Source organism: Lipophrys pholis, assembly GCF_963383615.2.
Source record: "Lipophrys pholis genome assembly, chromosome: 1".
Classification (NCBI taxonomy): Eukaryota; Metazoa; Chordata; class Actinopteri; order Blenniiformes; family Blenniidae; genus Lipophrys; species Lipophrys pholis.
In genome coordinates this window covers 50,872,552-50,892,048 of record NC_137635.1, presented here as the reverse complement: position 1 = coordinate 50,892,048, position 19,497 = coordinate 50,872,552, and the positions used below count along the sequence as shown (strand labels likewise).

The following is a 19,497-nucleotide window of genomic DNA, read 5'->3' as shown; positions in this document are numbered from 1 at the left end:
TTCTAAAGGATCGCCCCCTTGCAGTGGTCAGTGACCCCTAGAGCTGTTCCGGCGAGATGTTTGTCTCCTGGTCGGGTCACCCATGCCAGAGAGGTCAAAGGGTAGAGGCCTGACCTGGCCCTCCAGGTTGGGGGTTGGTCACGGGACGAACAACAGAGGAAATCAACACTACTGGTTGTGCCGGGCTTCTCGACAGTCTGGGTTGAGTTTAAAGATGGATTACAGATTCCTGGTGTACTTTAAAGAGGTCCAGGTCTGCTTAAGATGTCAGGTTATCAAGTTAAGAGTCTGGGTCTAGGTTGAAGAATCCTACTGTCCATATTTAAAGAGTCAAATTTCAAAAGTCCAGCAGAAGGAGATGATTCGGGTCTGGGTGTCGTTTAAAGAGTGAAAAGTCTCATTTCAAGGGAATCAGATCTGTTTTGAGGAGTTCTGGTCTCCTCTTCTGGTCCATTTGTTTTTTGACACCAAGATCATACAGTGAATTTCCAGGTTCAACTTCAAGCATCTGTCTAACATTTGACAGTTTGGCTCTGATAGAAATTTTTTTTTCTTTATTTCATTGGTTTTTGAAAGGTTTGTCTGAGTGAGCCGTCGGTTTTGCCAAAAGGTGCATGCTTAACGCCGAGCTCATCGCAAATTCACCTTGGAATATTAAATAGGGTGTAGAGCAGCTTCGAGGCAACAAACCTCTGACACAGTCCAGACATTTCATGGTAACTGTGTGTGCGTCTGCCTGTGTGCGTGAGTGAAGCGGAACAGCTTCAGAACAAATCCATCATGGACTGCAAGACGAGGGTGGAAAAAGCAAACATTTCCTGGGACGCCCTACCTCGCGCCAAGTGAAGCAACTGTTGAGCGATTAATACAAATCACCAGCTTCAAAAGAATGGCGTCGCAGGGATTGACGACCCAACCCACCCCCCCTTCAACCCACCCCACCGAAGAGAAGGAAAAAAAATTAATTGCCTCTCGTAAACCCCTGGCAAATTCCATGTCATCATCCACCCACTGATTTTAATTTGAAGAGAAACAGCTTTCACCATCTTATCTAAGTTAATGTATTACTTGGTCCCATGTGACTGGGACCAACGCCTCTCACCCCCCACCACTCTCCCACTCTCACTCTTTTCCTAACCCCCTCCTACATCCTCTCTGCTTGTGTCTTAAGAGGATTAGGCGACTCTATATATAAAGCACATTAGCTTGTCTTTTGTTGCTGGCCAAGTAAGTGTTATAGATTATACTGCAGCAGCAGGAGCCTCCATCGAGATTAACCATGCTGGGAATTTGTTGTGGTTGTGGTTTTTGGAGCTCACCGTCATTGTCAGCCGCGATGTGATCTGTGGAGCTGATGGGTCACAGGGCAAATGGTTGGAGGAACAATAAGCTTCCGGAAATGGATGTTAAATCACTGTAATGCCGCCGGACCGAGGAGGAGGAGGAGGCGTTTGAGGAAGAGTTAGGCTCATGTGTCAAGATGATGTCATCTCTATAGTGCACTCACTGAAATACTTATTTTGTAATAATGTTAAAGCTTCGGTGTGTTATTGAAGGTCATTCGCAGATTTAGCAACTTCCCTCTTTTGTGACTTGAGGATAATAAATTAATCAATTTAATAATTGTATTGTTTAAAATGGAAATTTTATTTGAATATTACATGACCAACCGTGTGACTTCTTTATCTGGTGCACCAATAGTAATGAAATTATGGGGGTCGGGGGGATGTTATATTTCCATTCTAAGAAGGAAATGGATGGAGGGCAAAATAAAATACTAATTATTAAAGTATGTTTTTCAAGTTGATTTTAGTCAAATTTTAGAGACAAATTTAAGCATAAGCTTAAGAGAAAAGTGTAATAGTGCTGCGAATGTAAAATAAAAAACTGTAGGAAGTCCAACCTTCAACTAAATATTATAATGCACAACAAATTATCTGGTCATACCATGGATCATATTGTGAAACAAGGTACCACATAGTCTAGAAATCCCACCAAAGTGAACACCCGTCTCAGTGTTTACCAAAACTACATCACCAAGCGTTCTGTTGTCATCATCGTCTCTACATGGTTTATTTGACATAAACAGTGAGCGAGGATAAATTGACCAAACATTGTCACTCGCCCAATGAAGAATTAACAAGAAATGTTGCCGTACACTCTTTGTGGAAATTCCTTTTTTTAGATTTCCTATGTTGAGGTGATTGGTCACCTAAAGCTCTGACATATGTCTAACACAGGTCTTTTGTTAAAGCTTCTTGTGCTTGTCGTATTTGAACAAAAACAAAGATGTACATGAGTGAAAACCAAAAAAAGAATATCACTCGACTAAGTGTATGTTTTCCACGACAACAGCTTTAGTGATTTATCCATATGTCTGATATATGTGGAGCGAACTCATCCATCATCCATCTTCTACACCTCTTCTTCTAGTTCAAGGTGTTAATAAGGCGAAAGGATAAAGGCAGGTTACACCTGGTCAGCCAACCACACACTCTCACCAGGCATGTTTTTGACCACGGCAGGAAGCTAAAGTCCCGTTTCAACGACCTTTCAAGTGAAAACGCATCTGTTTTTGCATTTCTGTTTCAGAAGTGTTTCGGTGCTGTTGTTTGTTTTTTGCAATGAAATCACACACATGTGCAGAGAACTACACGCTATAAACGTTAACAACGGCAACTAGACAGACATGCGTATGGACAGACGGCGAAGTTGGATCGCTGTTACGTGTGACTCGGAGTCATGTCGCGCTGCAGGCCGCCATTTTTATTGTCCATCTACTTGCGCATGTGCAGAAGAGCTGTTTACCACGGCCATGGCGGGCGTGCACTGGAGCAGCGTTTTCTCCATCTACGTGCGTTTTCAGTGGCTCCGAGCATCGTGGTCGTGTAAACGGACACCCAAACTCTAAAGTTATGCATTTTCACATGAAAAGGTTGACATGTAGACAGGGTCTAAAGTGCCAGGAAAAAAGTTCCCACATGCACAGGGAGCACAGGCAAAGTTCACACAGAAAGGCCGCGTCTGGATTCTAACCCACAACAGCTTCGCTGTGATGTGAGAACACTAACCACTACACCACCGTACACTTTTTTTTTTCCCCCAATAGGCAAGTCTGATAAATTCCAGATATGCATATATGTTGTAGCTTATAAATTGCGAATACTGGTCTGAAATGCAGTATTTGGTAGACGGTCACTCGATTCCCCGTGAAACAATCGTATCCTGTGGCGATTTATCCCGCCCACTTATCCCGTCTTTTACCTCGTGTCTCCGTGGAGCCAAAATGGCTACCTGCATTACGTCACCTCCCATGCGGCCAGCCTTCACCCCCCCCCCCACCGACGCCCTTTTTCTTACAGGTGCTTAGGCGGTGCGTCAGAGCAGTAATGGCGACTCGGGCACAGTCTTATTGCGCTGCGGTTTTTTATTGAGCACCTTTGGCAGCTGTAAGCCCCCCCGCAGTGAGGGGATTATTCAGTGTTTGGCCGACACATGGTGATCTCAGCACCTCCTGATTGGATTGCAATAATCCTTTTACACAGCCACAAAACCCTATTACTCTGGCATTAGAGAGGGAGAGGGGGGAAGGTTCGAAGGTACAGGGTTATTGGGGGCATCTGATTTGGACCCTCAGTGTGTGTGTGTGTGCGTGTGTATTTGATATATAGATTATACGTCTGTGTGTGTGTGTTTTGAGGATTTATGTGTGTGTTTGAACGCTTGCCTGTGTGAATGTGTGGCTAATCTGAAACTGCGGTAATGAACATGCACATGTCTCTGCAGTGTATGTGCAAGCGTGCGTGGGTGAGGATTTCTGTTATATTTGTGTGTTCGTGTAACCTTATGAAAGCCTTTATGAGTGGTTTGTGCTTTAGATGTGTGTGTGTGTGTGTGTGTGTGTGTGTGTGTGTGTGTGTGTGTGTGTGTTTCCTGATGGATCGGACCTCCTGCGGTTGATAAGCGGCTCTGTGCAGGTGGAGGGTCGCAGTTTGCGAACTCCTGTTACATCACTGCTGCTTTTAGCAGCTCAGAGAGAAATATAATAGAGAGCTGATACCACAAGTAAAGGCTAGGGTGTGCGTGTACGTGTGCGTGTGTGTGTGTGTGTGTGTGCATGCATACGTGCTTTTAGTTCTTCATAAAGCAGCTCACAAAGAGTAAAGCAAAAAATTTAAAGCTACACTTTCCAGCAAACTTATCTTAGTATGTTGGTGGTGTAGTGGTTAGCGCTGCCTCCTCACAGTGACAAAATCCCCAGTTTGAGTCCGCTCTGGGCCCTGCCTTGAGTTTTTGGGACTGTCTGTTCGTCCGTCTTCGCCTTGACGCCCTGTTGAGGATGTACCAGACTGTCGTCTGCTGCGTGACACGTGTCGGATAAAGCACTATCCAAAATGTCCCAGTGTGATTTAGTGTGCACATGTATGTTAAAGTCATAAAAAAAAAAAGCCTTTGAGCTGAACAGTTTCTCATTATCTTCCTCCAGCCGGACGTCTGGCCACGCCGCCTTCCATTTTTAACAAACTCCCCTCGTTTTAGCAGAAAGCCATTAGGCCTTTTTTTGGAAGCTAATTCTGATTAAGATCAGCCCCATTTGTAACTGCCACCATAAATCATCACCGGAGCCATTTAAAGAACCACACCAGCTCGTTTGGGTCCCTCATCCATTACAGAACGACCGCACCGTCCACATTTTTGCGTGTGTGTGTGTGTGTGTGTGTGTGTGTGTGTGTGTGTGTGTGTGTGTGTGTGTGTGTGTGTGTGTGTGTGTGTGTGTGTGTGTGTGTGTGTGTGTGTGTGTGTGTGCGCACGGGTCGCTGAATCTCAAGGTTGCTCAAAAACAAATCCACACCGGACGCCGTCAGATATGGCCAAGGAAGACTCAGATAGCCGTTTTCATATTGCAGGCAGTTGATCACAGCTCGTCTTACTTTATTAAGAAAACTGTTGGCATGTGAGCAAAGCCAAGGCTGGAACTGGTCGCCTTTACATGGAGCAAATCTGTGCCACTTGTGTCTGTCCTCTGTCTCACATTGCTCGTCTCGTTTTGCTCTCGTCCCTCAGTCCTACATGGAGGACCACCTGAAGAATAAGGACCGCCTCGAGAAGGAGTGGGAGGCACTCTGCGCGTACCAGGCGGAGCCCAACGCCTCCACCGCCGGACTCAAAGACGGGAACGCAAAGAAGAATCGCTCCACTGCCGTCGTAGCATGTAAGTAATCGAATCGATCCCAAACAGACCTGGGCATTACATCAACGAGCCCCACATAGAACCTTTGATTGTTCCGTTCCAGAATGCATCAGGTTGATGAGAAATAATGGATCCAAAGACAATTAGTGCACATGATGAATTAAATGCAACAGCTTTTCCTCTTTTTCTCAAAAACAGTCATGACGTGTGATAGGAAAACATACTGAACATACAATATATCTTTTTTTTTAATATCAAATGGAATTGGGTTCGATTTAACTCGGCCTTCTACAGCTTTTCTATCATGCCCCCTCGGGAAACGTTTAAATTCCCACCCTTGCTTTGAAACGTTTAGTCTTTTCCTGGCCTCCTTTTAATTGGTGTGTTTCCCAGTCTTGAAGATAATTAGTGTGCGAGCTGTTTAACTTTGTCTCTGTAATAATCAGGCCACATGTGCTATTACTCCTACCGTGGCACACTTGGTCATTCATCTATCTCTAGGTTGTATATGTCTTTGGTTTCAGAATGCGATTGTTCTTTTCAACCTGAAAAAATATGTCTTTGAGGCAATTGATTCCAATCAGCGCCTCCAGATCTAAATCAAGCTCTGGGTTTGAATGGAGAATACCTATTATACCTATAATAGCTATTATATCAGCTGATCAGTGGCAGGTTCTGCCTGGATTGTTGAGTTTGGTGAGTTTGTTGAGATGGATGTCAGTCTGATGTCTTTTCAAACGCTATTGACAGCGTATTGGAAAAGTTTTCTGAGTGTACTTCCTTTGAATATCAATCTACTTCTGCTTAAGTTTTGGTTTGGTCAAATGTGTAAACGGGTGACGTTAAAAGGAATGACAGCATTATTGTCATCACTGGAATTCAAAATTCACCAGAATCCATCTGTCACACCTCCTGATGTCAGTCCTCCGAACATTGTTGCCCTTTTTTTTTTTTTTCTTCTCAGCAACTCTCTACAACCCTTCGTATTTTCTAGGCCATATAGGCCCCTATTATCAAGAAACTGGGAGCAGATGCAGTGAGCAGAAGGGTTGTAAATTAGTTTTCTATTAAAGCTCTCCTGCACCGACCTCATCAATGATTAAAATTTCTAAGCTTCTGTGGAAATAGCCCATCTGAAAAAGTGCTGTCCCATTCTCTACAGCAGGCTCAAGCTTAATGAAATCCAGGTTGTCAGCAGGGAAAGCAGTTTTTCAGGAATAAATTGTGCTTCCTATTTGAAGCACCACTGGCTTCTCCAAAAGGAAGAAGAAAGAAAAAAAAAAAGAAAACCTGGTCTGGAGTGTTTTGCTGCGATCACTGGAGACTTCAGGAGGACCGCTCACTGGAGTGAAGTACAAACTAGAAATATGTTGGCCACTCAAAACATTTCTGTGGATCGGGGGTGACAAGTTGGTACGTCCTGAAACTATACGGGACACTTGAACTATTGGTGTTTTGATTTTTTAGTTCCTGAGATAATAGTTTGATCCTCGTCAGCTTCCCAGAGAGTTAGAGCCCATCTTAGCTCAGTGTACAATAATCAACGAGTCTATCGCAGAGCCAACACACTCACACACACACACACACACACACACACACACACACACACACACACACACACACACACACACACACACACACACACACACACAGACACACACACACACGTCTGAGGAAATCGTACAGGGGTATCGTGCAAACTCCACACAGAAATGCCCCTGAGACCGAACCCGGCTCGAATTGGAGTTTCTTGTTATGATGGAAAATATTAGAATAGGTTATGTTTTAAGTGGAGAACACGGCTATCCCAATCAAAAAGGCGAGAGTATGAGTGGAGAACAAAATTGAAGGTTAATTCTATTTTTTTCAGTTGCAGCTATTCCTCCATTCATCAAAATCTTACACTTTCTGAACTCATCTGAAGAGAAACTTTTATGTATTGAGGGAATTTCTTAAAGGTTGCTTCACAACAAGCAGAGAGTGTGATCCATTATTCAGATGCATGAGCAGAGTTTATTAACCACATCAATCCTCTCAGGTAAGCAAGCTCATTCTAATCACAGCTAAAGAAGAAACACCGAGGAAAACCAGACGAGAACACGCTGTTTTGGTCACGCGCCCACTTTTAACTTTACATCAAGGGCACGAGTCCTGTACACTCAACAGATATGCAGATTGCTCATTACAATGCATGTGGCGTGGCTGCCGAACACTTGCATTGCTGAGACAAAACCCATTGAAATATTTCATTTTTGTTCCAGATGATCACTCCAGAATCACCTTGAAGGTGGAGAACAGCCAAGGCAACTCTGATTACATCAATGCCAGCCCGATTGTGAGTACCCCCTCTGCATTCTAACTCCGAGCTTCACACGCCGCCCCTACGCCAGGCTCCCCACAGTCCCCAACGGGCGCCTCGGAAACAAAGGCAGCCTACCGTTGTCCAATATAAATTTTGACGCAACGCTTGCTTAGCCTCTGTGGCAGCCTCACGCTCCGTGTATGTTCCGCGCAATGAATATTAATGAGTGTTACACGGCAAACACCCCGGGCCAGTATTCGCTCGGGGAAGGTGTGGGAAAGGACATGCGCATCTCGCTGCTCATTTGTGAGAATAAAATTGATCTGTAGGGTCTTCGGAAATGATTGTTTGTGACCTTGGGTTATGCTAATTTGACACTACTTTGTGTTTACTGTTACTGGTGCGCTTGGCGGTCTCTCTCTCTCTTGGCACAGCGCAGATTGAAGCAGCAAAACAGCCCGTAGGAAGGAGAGAGAGGGGAAGAAAGAGCCATGTGAATTCAGTAAGTGAGTGTATCAATTTGGAAACCTGTGTTGGAATAGTAGGTTTACGTTTCCCTTGAGGCAGATACAGTGGTATTCCATTAAAAGCAACAGAAACGCTATGCATTTCAAATCTGGGCGTCACACCAAAAAAAAAAAACGGCTGAGAGAGGAAAGAGAGAGGGACAGGGAGAGGGAAGGAAAATAATACATGAACAAAAAAGACAACCATGTCAAATGTCACAAGTACAAAAGAAGGGAGAGAAACACACAAACAAATATACTCCAAAGAAGCGCGCGCACACACACACACACACACGCACACACACACACACACACACACACACACATTTATAAGCTCATATTTACACAGAAATGTCCACTGTCAATACAGGCATGTGGGCTCACCCACATATTTGTATTTACTACATATGAAAGACCAACAAAATGGGTAATCCCATTTCTATTTCACATATGAAAACAAATTTATGGGTGGGGGGGTGTCTAGGTGGCGCCGGTTTTTACTCAAAAACACTCCTTAAGATTATGTGGAGTACCAAGTGTATAAAAGAATATCTAATTTTCTTCACCCTTTAACATGCGGTCCAGTCATTTCGAGTGACGTGAAGTTGCTGTGACTCGTGAAGATTTTGTGTAGTACTTTTTTAAATGTGCTTTTCGAAGTAGGACTGATGTATTTTGACTTGTAGAAGGTCAAAAAAAGTGTTTGGTCTGGGGTTTTTTACAATAAAATGTAATCAGAAAATATAACTGCTGGGGGACACATCACCAAAGTGTTTTTAGACCATTTTTCCATTTTTGTATTCTCCCTCTCACGCTCGAGCTCTCTTTTACTGAACCAACCATCTTATAACCAGTTTACTGACACATACACACAGTCCTTCAGTCCAGAACACACTCAATGGTTTCCTCAGACTTAATCAGACACAAGGACACCTCCGAGGACAAAATCAATCACTCACACACCACTCAGTCACAATCATTGCGATGCATGTCGTGAATTGATTACACCCGAGTTTAAATCACGTCACAACCTTTATCGACGGCTGAATTTGATTAAGGATTCAACGTACGACAGCGGCCCGCTAATAATTTCATCCTGTGTGTACTTTCTTCAGCCCCGTGACGTCTTAATACTTCAGAGTCGTCAACCATTTTCAGTAGTTAAGATTATTGTCCCGAATGGTGTGCCTCCAGCATTGAGTACAGTTCCAGCTCAGCTACAAGGTAACTAGTTACTTTGGAAAGTCATTTCAATTGTCCCACTTTTCGGAAATGCTCCATCTGTAAACTTCTCGATAACGTTCGGGCACCATCTCCGTATAGACAGTAGAAACGTTGCTGCTGCTGCACACCATAAATGATTCTTCTGCACATGCGCCAGCAGATGGACAATAACAATGTTTGCCTCCTGAGTGTCATGCCTCTCAGTCCATTTTCTCCTGAGACTTGGTAGTTTTATAGTTGAGAGTCACCCGGAATAGCAACGTTTTCACCATTCCTGCCGTTTCCATGTAAAAGAACATAGTTTTCTAAATGTTCTCTGAAAAGAAAACACTACAACAATGCGTTTTCACGTGAAATGTTGGCCCGAGACACAAATCAGACGATGAGAAAAACAGCAGGTGCAGAATAGAATTGACCTCAAATGATCCATTACAGGAAGCCGCTTTGCTTGTTTACAGTCTAATGTTGAGACGACTTAAATCGAGCATCTCTCGTGTTACTGTCAGGAGTTAAACCAGGATTGTCGAGGTGTTTCTACTCCAATTAACAGTTCGTCAGTTGTGTCAACTATAAACAGAGCTTGTACTTTACCGGAGATTACTGGTATTAATAAAGCTAATACTAACAGCAAATATAATATATTGTTCCAGCATCTCTGCGGTGTGATTGTTTTTAGTTGTTAGCATTCAGGGATGTTGTTTCCAATCAGCTTCTTTCTGTCGATAGTCCCGACGTGGCTGGACTGCAACGCGCAAACCGCCCGACGTTCAAACTGCACACAGCATCAGGCGCTAATGAAAAGAGTAGGGATCAAGTTTTTGACCCAATTTGAGCACAAAGTAAAAGAACGACAAAATGCACCCAAAAAAAAATGAAATGACCCACACATCATAGACAAAGGAGGCTTGGCTTCATTATAGAGGAACAAAGGTTGTTTTATTTCCCCCGCTTGCAATTAGAGCCAATTCATGTTGCTGCCAGGGAGCGGTTTAACCTGGAGATGCAATTAACGCTCATGCAAGAACACACACACATACACACACACACACACACACGCACACACACGCACACACACACACACACACGCACACACACGCACGGTGTCTGTCAGTGCCATCAAGGTGTCAGACTGGAGTAACATTCTGCTTCATCATCAAACTTCATCAGACAGATCGCGTGCACACACACACACACACACACACACGGACGCACACACGCACCACAGCACATTATCTGACTCCTTGCTCGCCTTCAAAGAAAAGACAAAAAGCCAATAACAGGGATAATTACACATGTCACATCCTCCACGTTTGTTCATTAGGAGGAGTGTGTGTGAAAGAGAGGGAGACAGTTGTCCTTTTTGCAATGTCATTAATGGCGGGGTTTAATTCTGGAGACGCTCGGAGATGTCAGGAAGCATTGTGTCTCGGCGGAGATTGAAAAGGAGAAAGCGTGGGGGAAAAGGAATAGAAAGAGAGATGTCAAGCGAGCAGAGGCCGCAGCCAATCTGTCTGTCCTCGTTTATTTCCACCCTCATCCTTTGATTTTATTTGTGACTCCGCATTTCTGTCCGACCCGCCTTCTAAGCTTTTTTGCTTCCCTTCTCATCTTTATCTATCACTGTGCTTTGACTCAAACTACCTTTTTCCTGTTTTTGCTCTCTTTCTTGTCTTATTTGATCTCTCAGTGTCAATTTGTGTCTCCTTACCTGTCTTTCCTAGTCTTTCTCTTTTAATTTCCTGCATCCTTCCTCACTGGATGATATGAGACATTGTTCAATACTTTCCTTTTTCTATTGCCCAGGCTCTAATTTTGAATTTGAAGAATTCTGACATTTGACAAAGCTCAGAGAACTTCAGCCTGAACAGGACGAACTCAGGGAACTCGAGCTGCACTCAATCACTGGCAGTTTGGAGTTGCCACTTTATCCTCGCAAGCATGTGTTCCCTCTTGTGACCTGTGCAACACACCGAGGCATAAGGAGAACATTTTCAGTTGTTTCTGCACAAGTCTGCAGAGATTTGCCTTTATGATTCTATGACTGGTTTTCAATTCCCAACCTTGTTGCCATTATTTATTCTCCTGCACCGCATGCTTGAAAAGGGACAAACTAAGGCCAAAAAGCCCAAACCAGATTTTCTTTCTCCCCGTCGTTCTTAACGTTTTCCATCCACACAACAACCTAAAAATGACTCAAAGTTATGTAGTACATATGCCAGGCTTATAGGTGGCGCGGTAACTCGTAGAAATACACCAAAAACTGCGAAATTCACAGATCTTAACATCTGGTTTTAATAAACCAAATGGCATCAGTCGCTTCTTCAGCACGACCTGAAGCATGGAGCCCACCATTGTTGTTAAGTGAGGCTGCGGAGGGGGTTGCGGGTTTTAGAGGATCAAGCGGTGGGTAGATGACGTCATTGTTTTTAGTTGTCGATCACACACGTCAAAGCCAAAACCAAAGTTCTTCAACTCTGGAACCCGTTTGGAATGAATAAATAAATTTAAAAAAATGTTTTTAGGCTCCTGAAACACCACGCCGTGTGAATGAAAACGATGCGATTACGTGGAACGCCGTCGCCGTGTGGACAGGGCCGAAATCTGCTGGCACCAACCTGTGGGGCCGCATACCGCTCAACTTCATGTTGACTGGAAGGAGGACTGGTGAAATAGTGCCGTAATGTCCTTTAAATTGAAACTTTAAAAGGTTTTTTTTGTGACGCAGAGTGTACAAAAAAACTCTTTCAATAGAACTTTCTGGTGCAAAGTACAGGGAAATGTCCCCCTCCCCAAATAAACTTCTATTACTAAGTTATTATTAAGTTTTAGTGTTGTTTCATGTCCACTACTCTTGAGAAATTTGTTTAAAAGTCAATGTTTTCTTTGAAATTGGTATTCTCTTGGTGGTTTGGCCGGATTGGACCTCTTGCGGGCCAGTTTTGGCCCGGGGGCCTCATGTTTGACTCCCCTGGTATAAAATATCTGCATTGCTTTAATTTGCCATGTCACCTTGTGTTTTTCTCTGCTGTCCTATGTGTTATGTTCATTAGATATGCATTATTGTTCCAGCGTTGGAGAAAATGAACAGAGAACCATTAAAGATCATTTAGCATGCGGACGTCCCCCCCCCCCCCCCCCCCCCCCCCCTTCAAGAAATCCTCCGTCTTCCCTCTGTAATTGCTTCCAGCTAAATTATTCTTGCCAAATTATTACATTTACCATACAATTTGCATGGCAATAGGCAGGAGGTGTCACTCACATCCTTGTGAATTCAGCTCACGTTCGTCGCCCGTCTTTTACTTTCAACGCCTCCGCCATCCTTCTGTAATTTCCATTAAGTTAAGAAAGAAGTCTGCGGCAGTTAGCGCACAACCTCTCACCTCCTCCTTCAAAGGAGCCTCTTTGTGCGAATCTGACAACCGAGAATAAAAAGGTGTGCGCTGCCGAGGCAAACTTACATGATAAACTAATTTAAGTTACAAACCGATGCAGAGGTGTGAGCTTCTCGGCGTTACAATGAAGCCGTCACCGGTTGGCTCTTGATAGAAGTGAATTAGTAGTACTTATAACATGTCTTGGGCCATTTAAATCAACCTTGAGGAGGAAATTCAACCCTGATTCACTCGCTTGGAAATTTTCAAATCCATTGTTTACATCGGTAGCAAAATAAAGAGGTCAATTCTGGGGCCCGCCACGGAGAATAAAAAGATTTCGCAATCTTGACGGAGGCATTCGTAACGCTCGCTCGCCGCACCGCTGCACCCTGAGCGTTTCCTGATCGTCAAGGCTAAAACAGGTTTGTTAAGTAAAAGAAAAAATAAAAGCTTAAACTCAAAGTTGTAGTTTAAGATTGACTCCAATAGTGACAGACCTTGAATAGAAGGTAATTGCTCACAAATCTCGGCATTTTGTTAAGTATTCGAGGGCTTCGGGGCCAACGAGCTAAGATTTTTCCACTCCTACGTAATGAGGCGCTCTTACAATAAAACACTCGAGGTGACGCTTGTAAGCCGTTTCCCCCTCGGCTTTGAATGAACTTTCTCTCTCTTGTTGGGGTTTGTTTTGCCTACCATTATTCTCTCGTATTTTTTATTTTATTTTATTTTTTTAAACTGCAGCACTCTTTTGAAAACCCGAGTTCTTGTTTGCCAGAAGAAGAAGAAAAAAAAAATCTGTGTGAGACAATACAAACACACGGTGAAGGACATTTTTGGGACAACGCAGACGGATTCTAGAGCTTGGCATCATCTCTTCTCTCTTCTCTCTCCACAGATGGATCACGATCCCAGGAACCCGGCCTACATCGCCACTCAAGGTCCCCTGCCCTCCACCGTGGCAGATTTCTGGCAGGTAAACACACACACACACACATATGTACACACACACTCTCAACACAAAAATCAATACACTCTCCTCTCTTAAACAAGACTTGGCCGATTTTTATTAGTACAGCGAGCCACACAGGAGACCGGCTTGTTCTGTGGATGTCATTATTAATCTCTCCTTCACTATAATGCTCCCTGGCTTTACTATCACTGTCAACACACACACACGTACATATACACACACACACACACACACACACACACACACACACACACACACACACACACACAATAGGCTACTATAGGACACATTGTTAACACATGGGACTGCAAACGCTTTTCCCACTGTCCCATAGTGTTGGATTGGTTTTGGATATGAGACGGGGACGGGGGGTTTATTCTGGCCAGTTCTGGCGTGTGTGTGTGTGTGTGTGTGTGTGTGTGTGTGTGTGTGTGTGTGTGTGTGTGTGTGTGTGTGTGTGTGTGTGTGTGTGTGTGTGTGCGTGTGTGTCTGCGTGTGTGTCTGCATGTGTGTGTTGACTGTTGGAAGAAAAGCTCCCTTCGTCAAACAAGTCCCGTCCCTGTTGGACTCAGTGCCAGAAAAACGTAATCTCAGGCTCGAGTAGACTGAAATGTAAAAGATGGCGTCTCAGTTTGTGGGTTTTTCCTTCTTTTTTTCCTCAGACAAGGTGTGAATAGGAACCCTTGGACTGCAGCAAGTGCAGCTATATACCTATACACCATGAGATCTATTGAAGCTGACATCTTTCACAGCGTTCTCTTTTTTTAACTGGAGACTGACAGAAGTAAATACTTCGGTATTTTCACCCAATTTGAACAAACAGTTTCCCCTCGTGTAGCAGAGGAGGAGCTTCAGACCTCCGGCCTGGGGTCGAGACTCGTTGGGCGGACCCTCACTTGATTGGAGAGCTCAGATTTTATAAACTTGTGCGTAATGACATACCATAACTGCCCCATGAGAGAGCAGCGATTACATCTATTGCTCAAGTGTCTTGGATGTGTTCTTATTCATAGTGAAGTTACAATATGCATAAATGAAACAAATCATCACTATTGTCTCCAGATGCATTCTCGGGAAAATGCATTTTCATATCATGAGCGTGGGGGAGGGGCTGTCGTAATTTTCCATCTTTGATTTGAGTCACAAAACCCATCTTATCCCCCCACAAGATTATCACACACCATTACAACTACAAGAGATTTGAAGAGTCACCATTTAGCTTTAAAAGCATACCCATGCTGGAAAAAACATGCAAATTCCACACAGACAGCCCTAAAGCCCAGATTGTAGTAATGTAGTATGTTAAAAAAAGAAAATCAGATTTTCAATTTGTGCTCGAGTCCGTCCACAATCTGATACACACTTCACACTTGGTTGTTGTACGCTCATAATATTTAGTTCCTGTCATTTTCCCAAGCTGCTCACAATCCGCTTCTGTACGACAGCATGCAAACTCAGCAAGCCCACTCCGTATAAATAAAGGTTGGACACAATAGAGAGAAAAAAGTGCAATTCAGCTTCGAGTGAATGTGCAAGAGGAGGTGGGAAGTGTTGTGAGACGTGTGCACTTTTTGTTTACGAAATCACACCTTTGCGCTGAAGGAAAACTTAACATAACATAATCTGCTCTCAAGGAGGGGAAAAAAAAGCTTCTCTTTTTTAAGTTTAATGATTAAAGAAGTCAAATTTGTATCTTTTCGGTGATGCATTGTGTTCATAGCTAAACTGGCACATGTTTAAACACAGTGGTGGAAAAAAAAAAGACTTACAAACACTGACTTGCTATTAAGTAGTTAATTTGGGGAATTTCCATTTAAGAGCATTTTTCAAAATGACTATGTGATCAGAATATGCATTTTCAGAAGTACATATATGTATGTTGACCGTTTACAGTAATTACTATTGTTGCTTTGTTGTTGACGATATGTTATCCAAGAAGATTTAATCAAACATTAATTTGAATTTCTGTTTTTTCTGTTCGGTTTTGCCAACTACAGAACACACGCGTCTAAACTGGAGTCCTAGAAAATAATCAGCACATCTCCCGGATAAAATCAGTAGCTTACATTCAATTCAACTTTATTCATATTGCGCCACGTACAACACAGTGGCAGATTTTAGCAAAGTCTCTGAGCTGAAACCACAGAACTCTTCATCTTCAGGATGTTTCAGGAACAACTGATCCAACTGCACCACACTTCTCACAATGTTTAGCATAAAGATTCTATAATTGCCATATAATGTATATTGTTCACATTGCACAAAGCAGAAGTGTCAGAATTTTCATTCAATCAAAATATTCCTCATTCTATGACTTTCATTAATAATTACTTTGAGGCAGTTTTCCAGTGACGGATTGGGCACCGAGGCTTTATCCAGCCTTCTTGTTGTGCAGTGGCCTGGTTGACTTAACCAGCGTTGCTTACATCTTATCACGACTTAATCAGAGCTCGGCCAAGGTTATTTTACCGTACATACAGTACAACGTAGCTGACACATCCTCCATGTCGGGCTTCAACGACCTAATATGGGTTAGAAAGGAGCCCGGCACGCGTTTAACCTTTGTTTGGATAAACACAGATTTGAATTTAAAAATTTGCATTTTAACAAACTTTACGTTTTCTGAGCGGTAACTTGTCCACCCATCCTCGCCTGAGTTCCCACCATGTCGGCTGGAGCAAATTAACACCATTTCTCAAAAAAGGTGCTCCGTCACATTATTTTCTCTCGACCCCACGAGACTAATCAGGGAAGCAATGGCTGGAGCAGCAGGGAGGGGGAGGGGTGGCTGGACTGGTGCGTAAACTCGAGAAAAAAAAAACCTTTGCAGTTAATGTCGGTTAAATCTTCGTAAAGATGTGCTGGCGCTGGCGTCTGAAAGGCAGGTGCAGCCATCTCGATAATCTTAGCGTGATGATGTGGGAGCGGTGTTGTTTTATGGCTTTCCATTAACGGCCGACTGTTTCCTCGGCTCGGGGTCGAATGGATCTCCAGAGCAGGCCCACCCTCCGGCTGTGAGAATATGACTGCCAGCAGGAAAAATACGACCCATCTCCTGGTTTCGCCGTGGAATGACCCAGTTGGGGAAGGAAAAGCCTCGACAGCAACAGCAATTACTTTTCACGACGCTTGACTCGCTTGTAGTTTCTCACCAAAGTTTGAAACACTAAGGATGTCTTCAAGTAGGTTTTTTCTTTCCCTTTCCTCCCACCCTAACTGGTGGCGAGCTCACAATTTGCACTAATTATGGACCAACATCCAAGCATGTGGGTGAGTGACGACACATGTCAGTGTTCCTGGAAGGTGTTAACAGCTTCATGTGAGAGCTCCTTCCAATCAAGCTTTCCAGCACTTACGACTCCCACTCCCACGAATGGTACTTCATAAAGTTTTCTAGTTTTAAAGAACATTATGTGGCTTATAGATAAAGCGCATCCTGCTTAACATTACTGTCGTGACAATGGTTGTTATTTTTAGATAGTGGAATATGAATAATCAACTTGAAATTAATTTCTCTTGTGGAGAGTCTTTCCACTGCATTAGCAGTCCCGAAGTGTTTTACATTCACCCATGCACATCCACGTCGATGGTGGCGGCTGCCATGCGAGGGGTTCAATCGATCCGTTGGGAGTAATTTGGGGTTAGATGTCTGCGTAGAATGTACAAAGAGGATTGAACCAACAGCATCCACTCTTCCATCTGAGCGAAAGCTACCCTACAAATGTAAAGCCAATACATGGAGATCGCTCCCTTTTGACTTGTTGGAGGAAAATGACCAGAACCACACCTTTACTGGTACCAGACGCCAAGTTCCATTCATCTATCCATCCAGCTGTAAAACTTTGTCCACCCAAGCCTGGAGCCAATCCCGGCTGTGTATGGGTGCTTAAACGACACCATGATGCTCCAGCCCCGTCATTGGTTATAATAATATCCATGAATTTAAGGAGTACAGAATCAGATGTGTTCACTTGCTACCTAAATGTCGTAAAGGACTTCAGTGGACAGGGATGATTTATCTGCCTGTGTGTTTGGATTACAGATGGTGTGGGAGAACGGCTGTGTGGTCATCGTCATGCTGACGCCTCTGGTTGAGAGCGGCGTGAAGCAGTGCTACCACTACTGGCCAGATGAAGGATCCAACCTGTACCACATCTACGAGGTAGGACGATTCAACAGATGTGAGAGAGCGTCATGGTTTTTTTGGATGTTCTGATTGTTTTACCTCGACAACATCACTTGATTTAGGTTCTAGACTCTGCTTGATTATTTGGTCCAATGATTTAAGGATTTTTCAGGGAGCAGTCGTTTTCCTTCCAATGCTAACATTGAGGAATAAAGTTCTAAGAACTTGCGTCCTGTCAGTCGTGTTTGCGTGTGTTAAGTACGACAAAATACCTATTCACTTTACCTTACAGGTAAATCTGGTGTCTGAACACATCTGGTGCGATGACTTCCTGGTTCGTAGCTTCTACTTGAAGAACATGCAGACCAATGAGACGCGGACCGTCACCCAGTTCCACTTCCTGACCTGGCTCAACCAGAACGTCCCGGAGACGAGCCGGACGCTCCTCGACTTCCGCAGGTAGGGAACCCACTCAGCTCTAAGCTTAGCGCCATCTTCGGTTTGCGTGTTTCCCATAAAGAATTGTTTTGTTCAGGAGAGGAAGATTGCCCACATTAGCATCCATAGTTTTCTCCTCCTCCTCCTCCTCCTCCTCCTGCTGTGATCGGGAGAGGGGGGGATCGGAGGAGTGGGGAAGGGGTGAGGAGTACCGGACAGCTATGTAATGAGGAGTCGCTCTTGCAGCAACAGTAATGTGATCCCCCCCCTCCGACAAGTTTCTGCCAATTATGTTCTCCAAACAAGCACTCAAAGCTGCAAATACAGCCTGGCTATCACACCGTGACTTTTACTTTGGAATGTGTGCATAAGTGAGAAGATGGCGTTCGTGCAACCACGCAGAGTTGTTTTCTTCTGGTGCTCACCAAGAAATAAAGGCTCCTCAACAGCGTGTCTGAAGAGAGTCTTGGAAGTCATTTGCATTTCAAGTGTACAAGGTACTTAAGCCTGCTTTTACTGTTGATGACGAAGGTGCTGAGGTTACAGAAGAAACTTTTTTTAAAAAGAGGCCGTTGGAAAGAATTGTGTTCTGACGACAGGATTCTTTCCAGAGATGTCTAAAATCTTGTAATATTTTTTTTTTCTTTCTGAAAAACATCCACCACGGTCTATGTTTTTGCTTGAACAAAGACTTAAAGGTGTTTAATGGCAGCTCAACATATATGTTTCCATCCCTGCCATTAGCGTTTTCCACGCAGATATTACCACAGGAAAATGCCAATGGCAGGAAGACCAGACACGTATGATGGCGATCCTGCGTTACCTTGTTCTTGTCTGCATGGAACTAACGATTGAACTCCTGTGTCTTTCATCTGGGTAAATTCTGTAAAATGTAAGAAACCAACAGTTTTTCGTGTTGCTGCAGCAGACTCAACCGTTGTTCTTTTTCCTGGGTTGGGTTTTATCATCTAAAGTAATAAACGTGTTAGAGAAGAAGAGAAACAGCGAGGTGGACACAGCAGATGTACGTTTCAAACTTTTCAAGCAAGTCCTTCAATGCATCTCAATGATTTAGGTGCAATTTTACCCACATTAATTTTTCTCTATCAAGTAACGCGGGTAAAGGATGCATAATGAAATGGAGTGTGTGCCTTTTGGACACGGTTCATTTTAAGGGCTTTTTTTTTTTTTTAAATATAAAACAAAGAGAGGCTTTTCAAATGCCCTTCAGTTAATGTGGAAGGGCTTTAAGAGGCATCTGTGGCTCCCTCGCAGCATAATCACTTTAAATCCCTCACTTCTGCAGGAGTTTTGACTCGTGACCCCGAGACGCAGGGAGAAAAATATCTGTATATCCTCAAAC

At 43.7% G+C, this 19,497-nt stretch overlaps 1 protein-coding gene across 1 annotated transcript in view; it reads left to right on the top strand.

The window, feature by feature from the left end:
- Positions 1-19,497, top strand: part of LOC308114672 (receptor-type tyrosine-protein phosphatase N2-like) — a gene marked incomplete at its 3' end in the record, with an annotated part of 199,882 nt that overhangs the window by 160,996 nt on the left and 19,389 nt on the right. Inside the window, exons 16-20 of the mRNA XM_080471745.1 lie at positions 5,065-5,212; positions 7,453-7,526; positions 13,496-13,573; positions 17,613-17,732; positions 17,989-18,155. Of these exons, the coding sequence (XP_080327871.1) occupies positions 5,065-5,212; positions 7,453-7,526; positions 13,496-13,573; positions 17,613-17,732; positions 17,989-18,155 (587 nt within the window). The remainder of the gene's footprint in view (positions 1-5,064; positions 5,213-7,452; positions 7,527-13,495; positions 13,574-17,612; positions 17,733-17,988; positions 18,156-19,497) is intronic.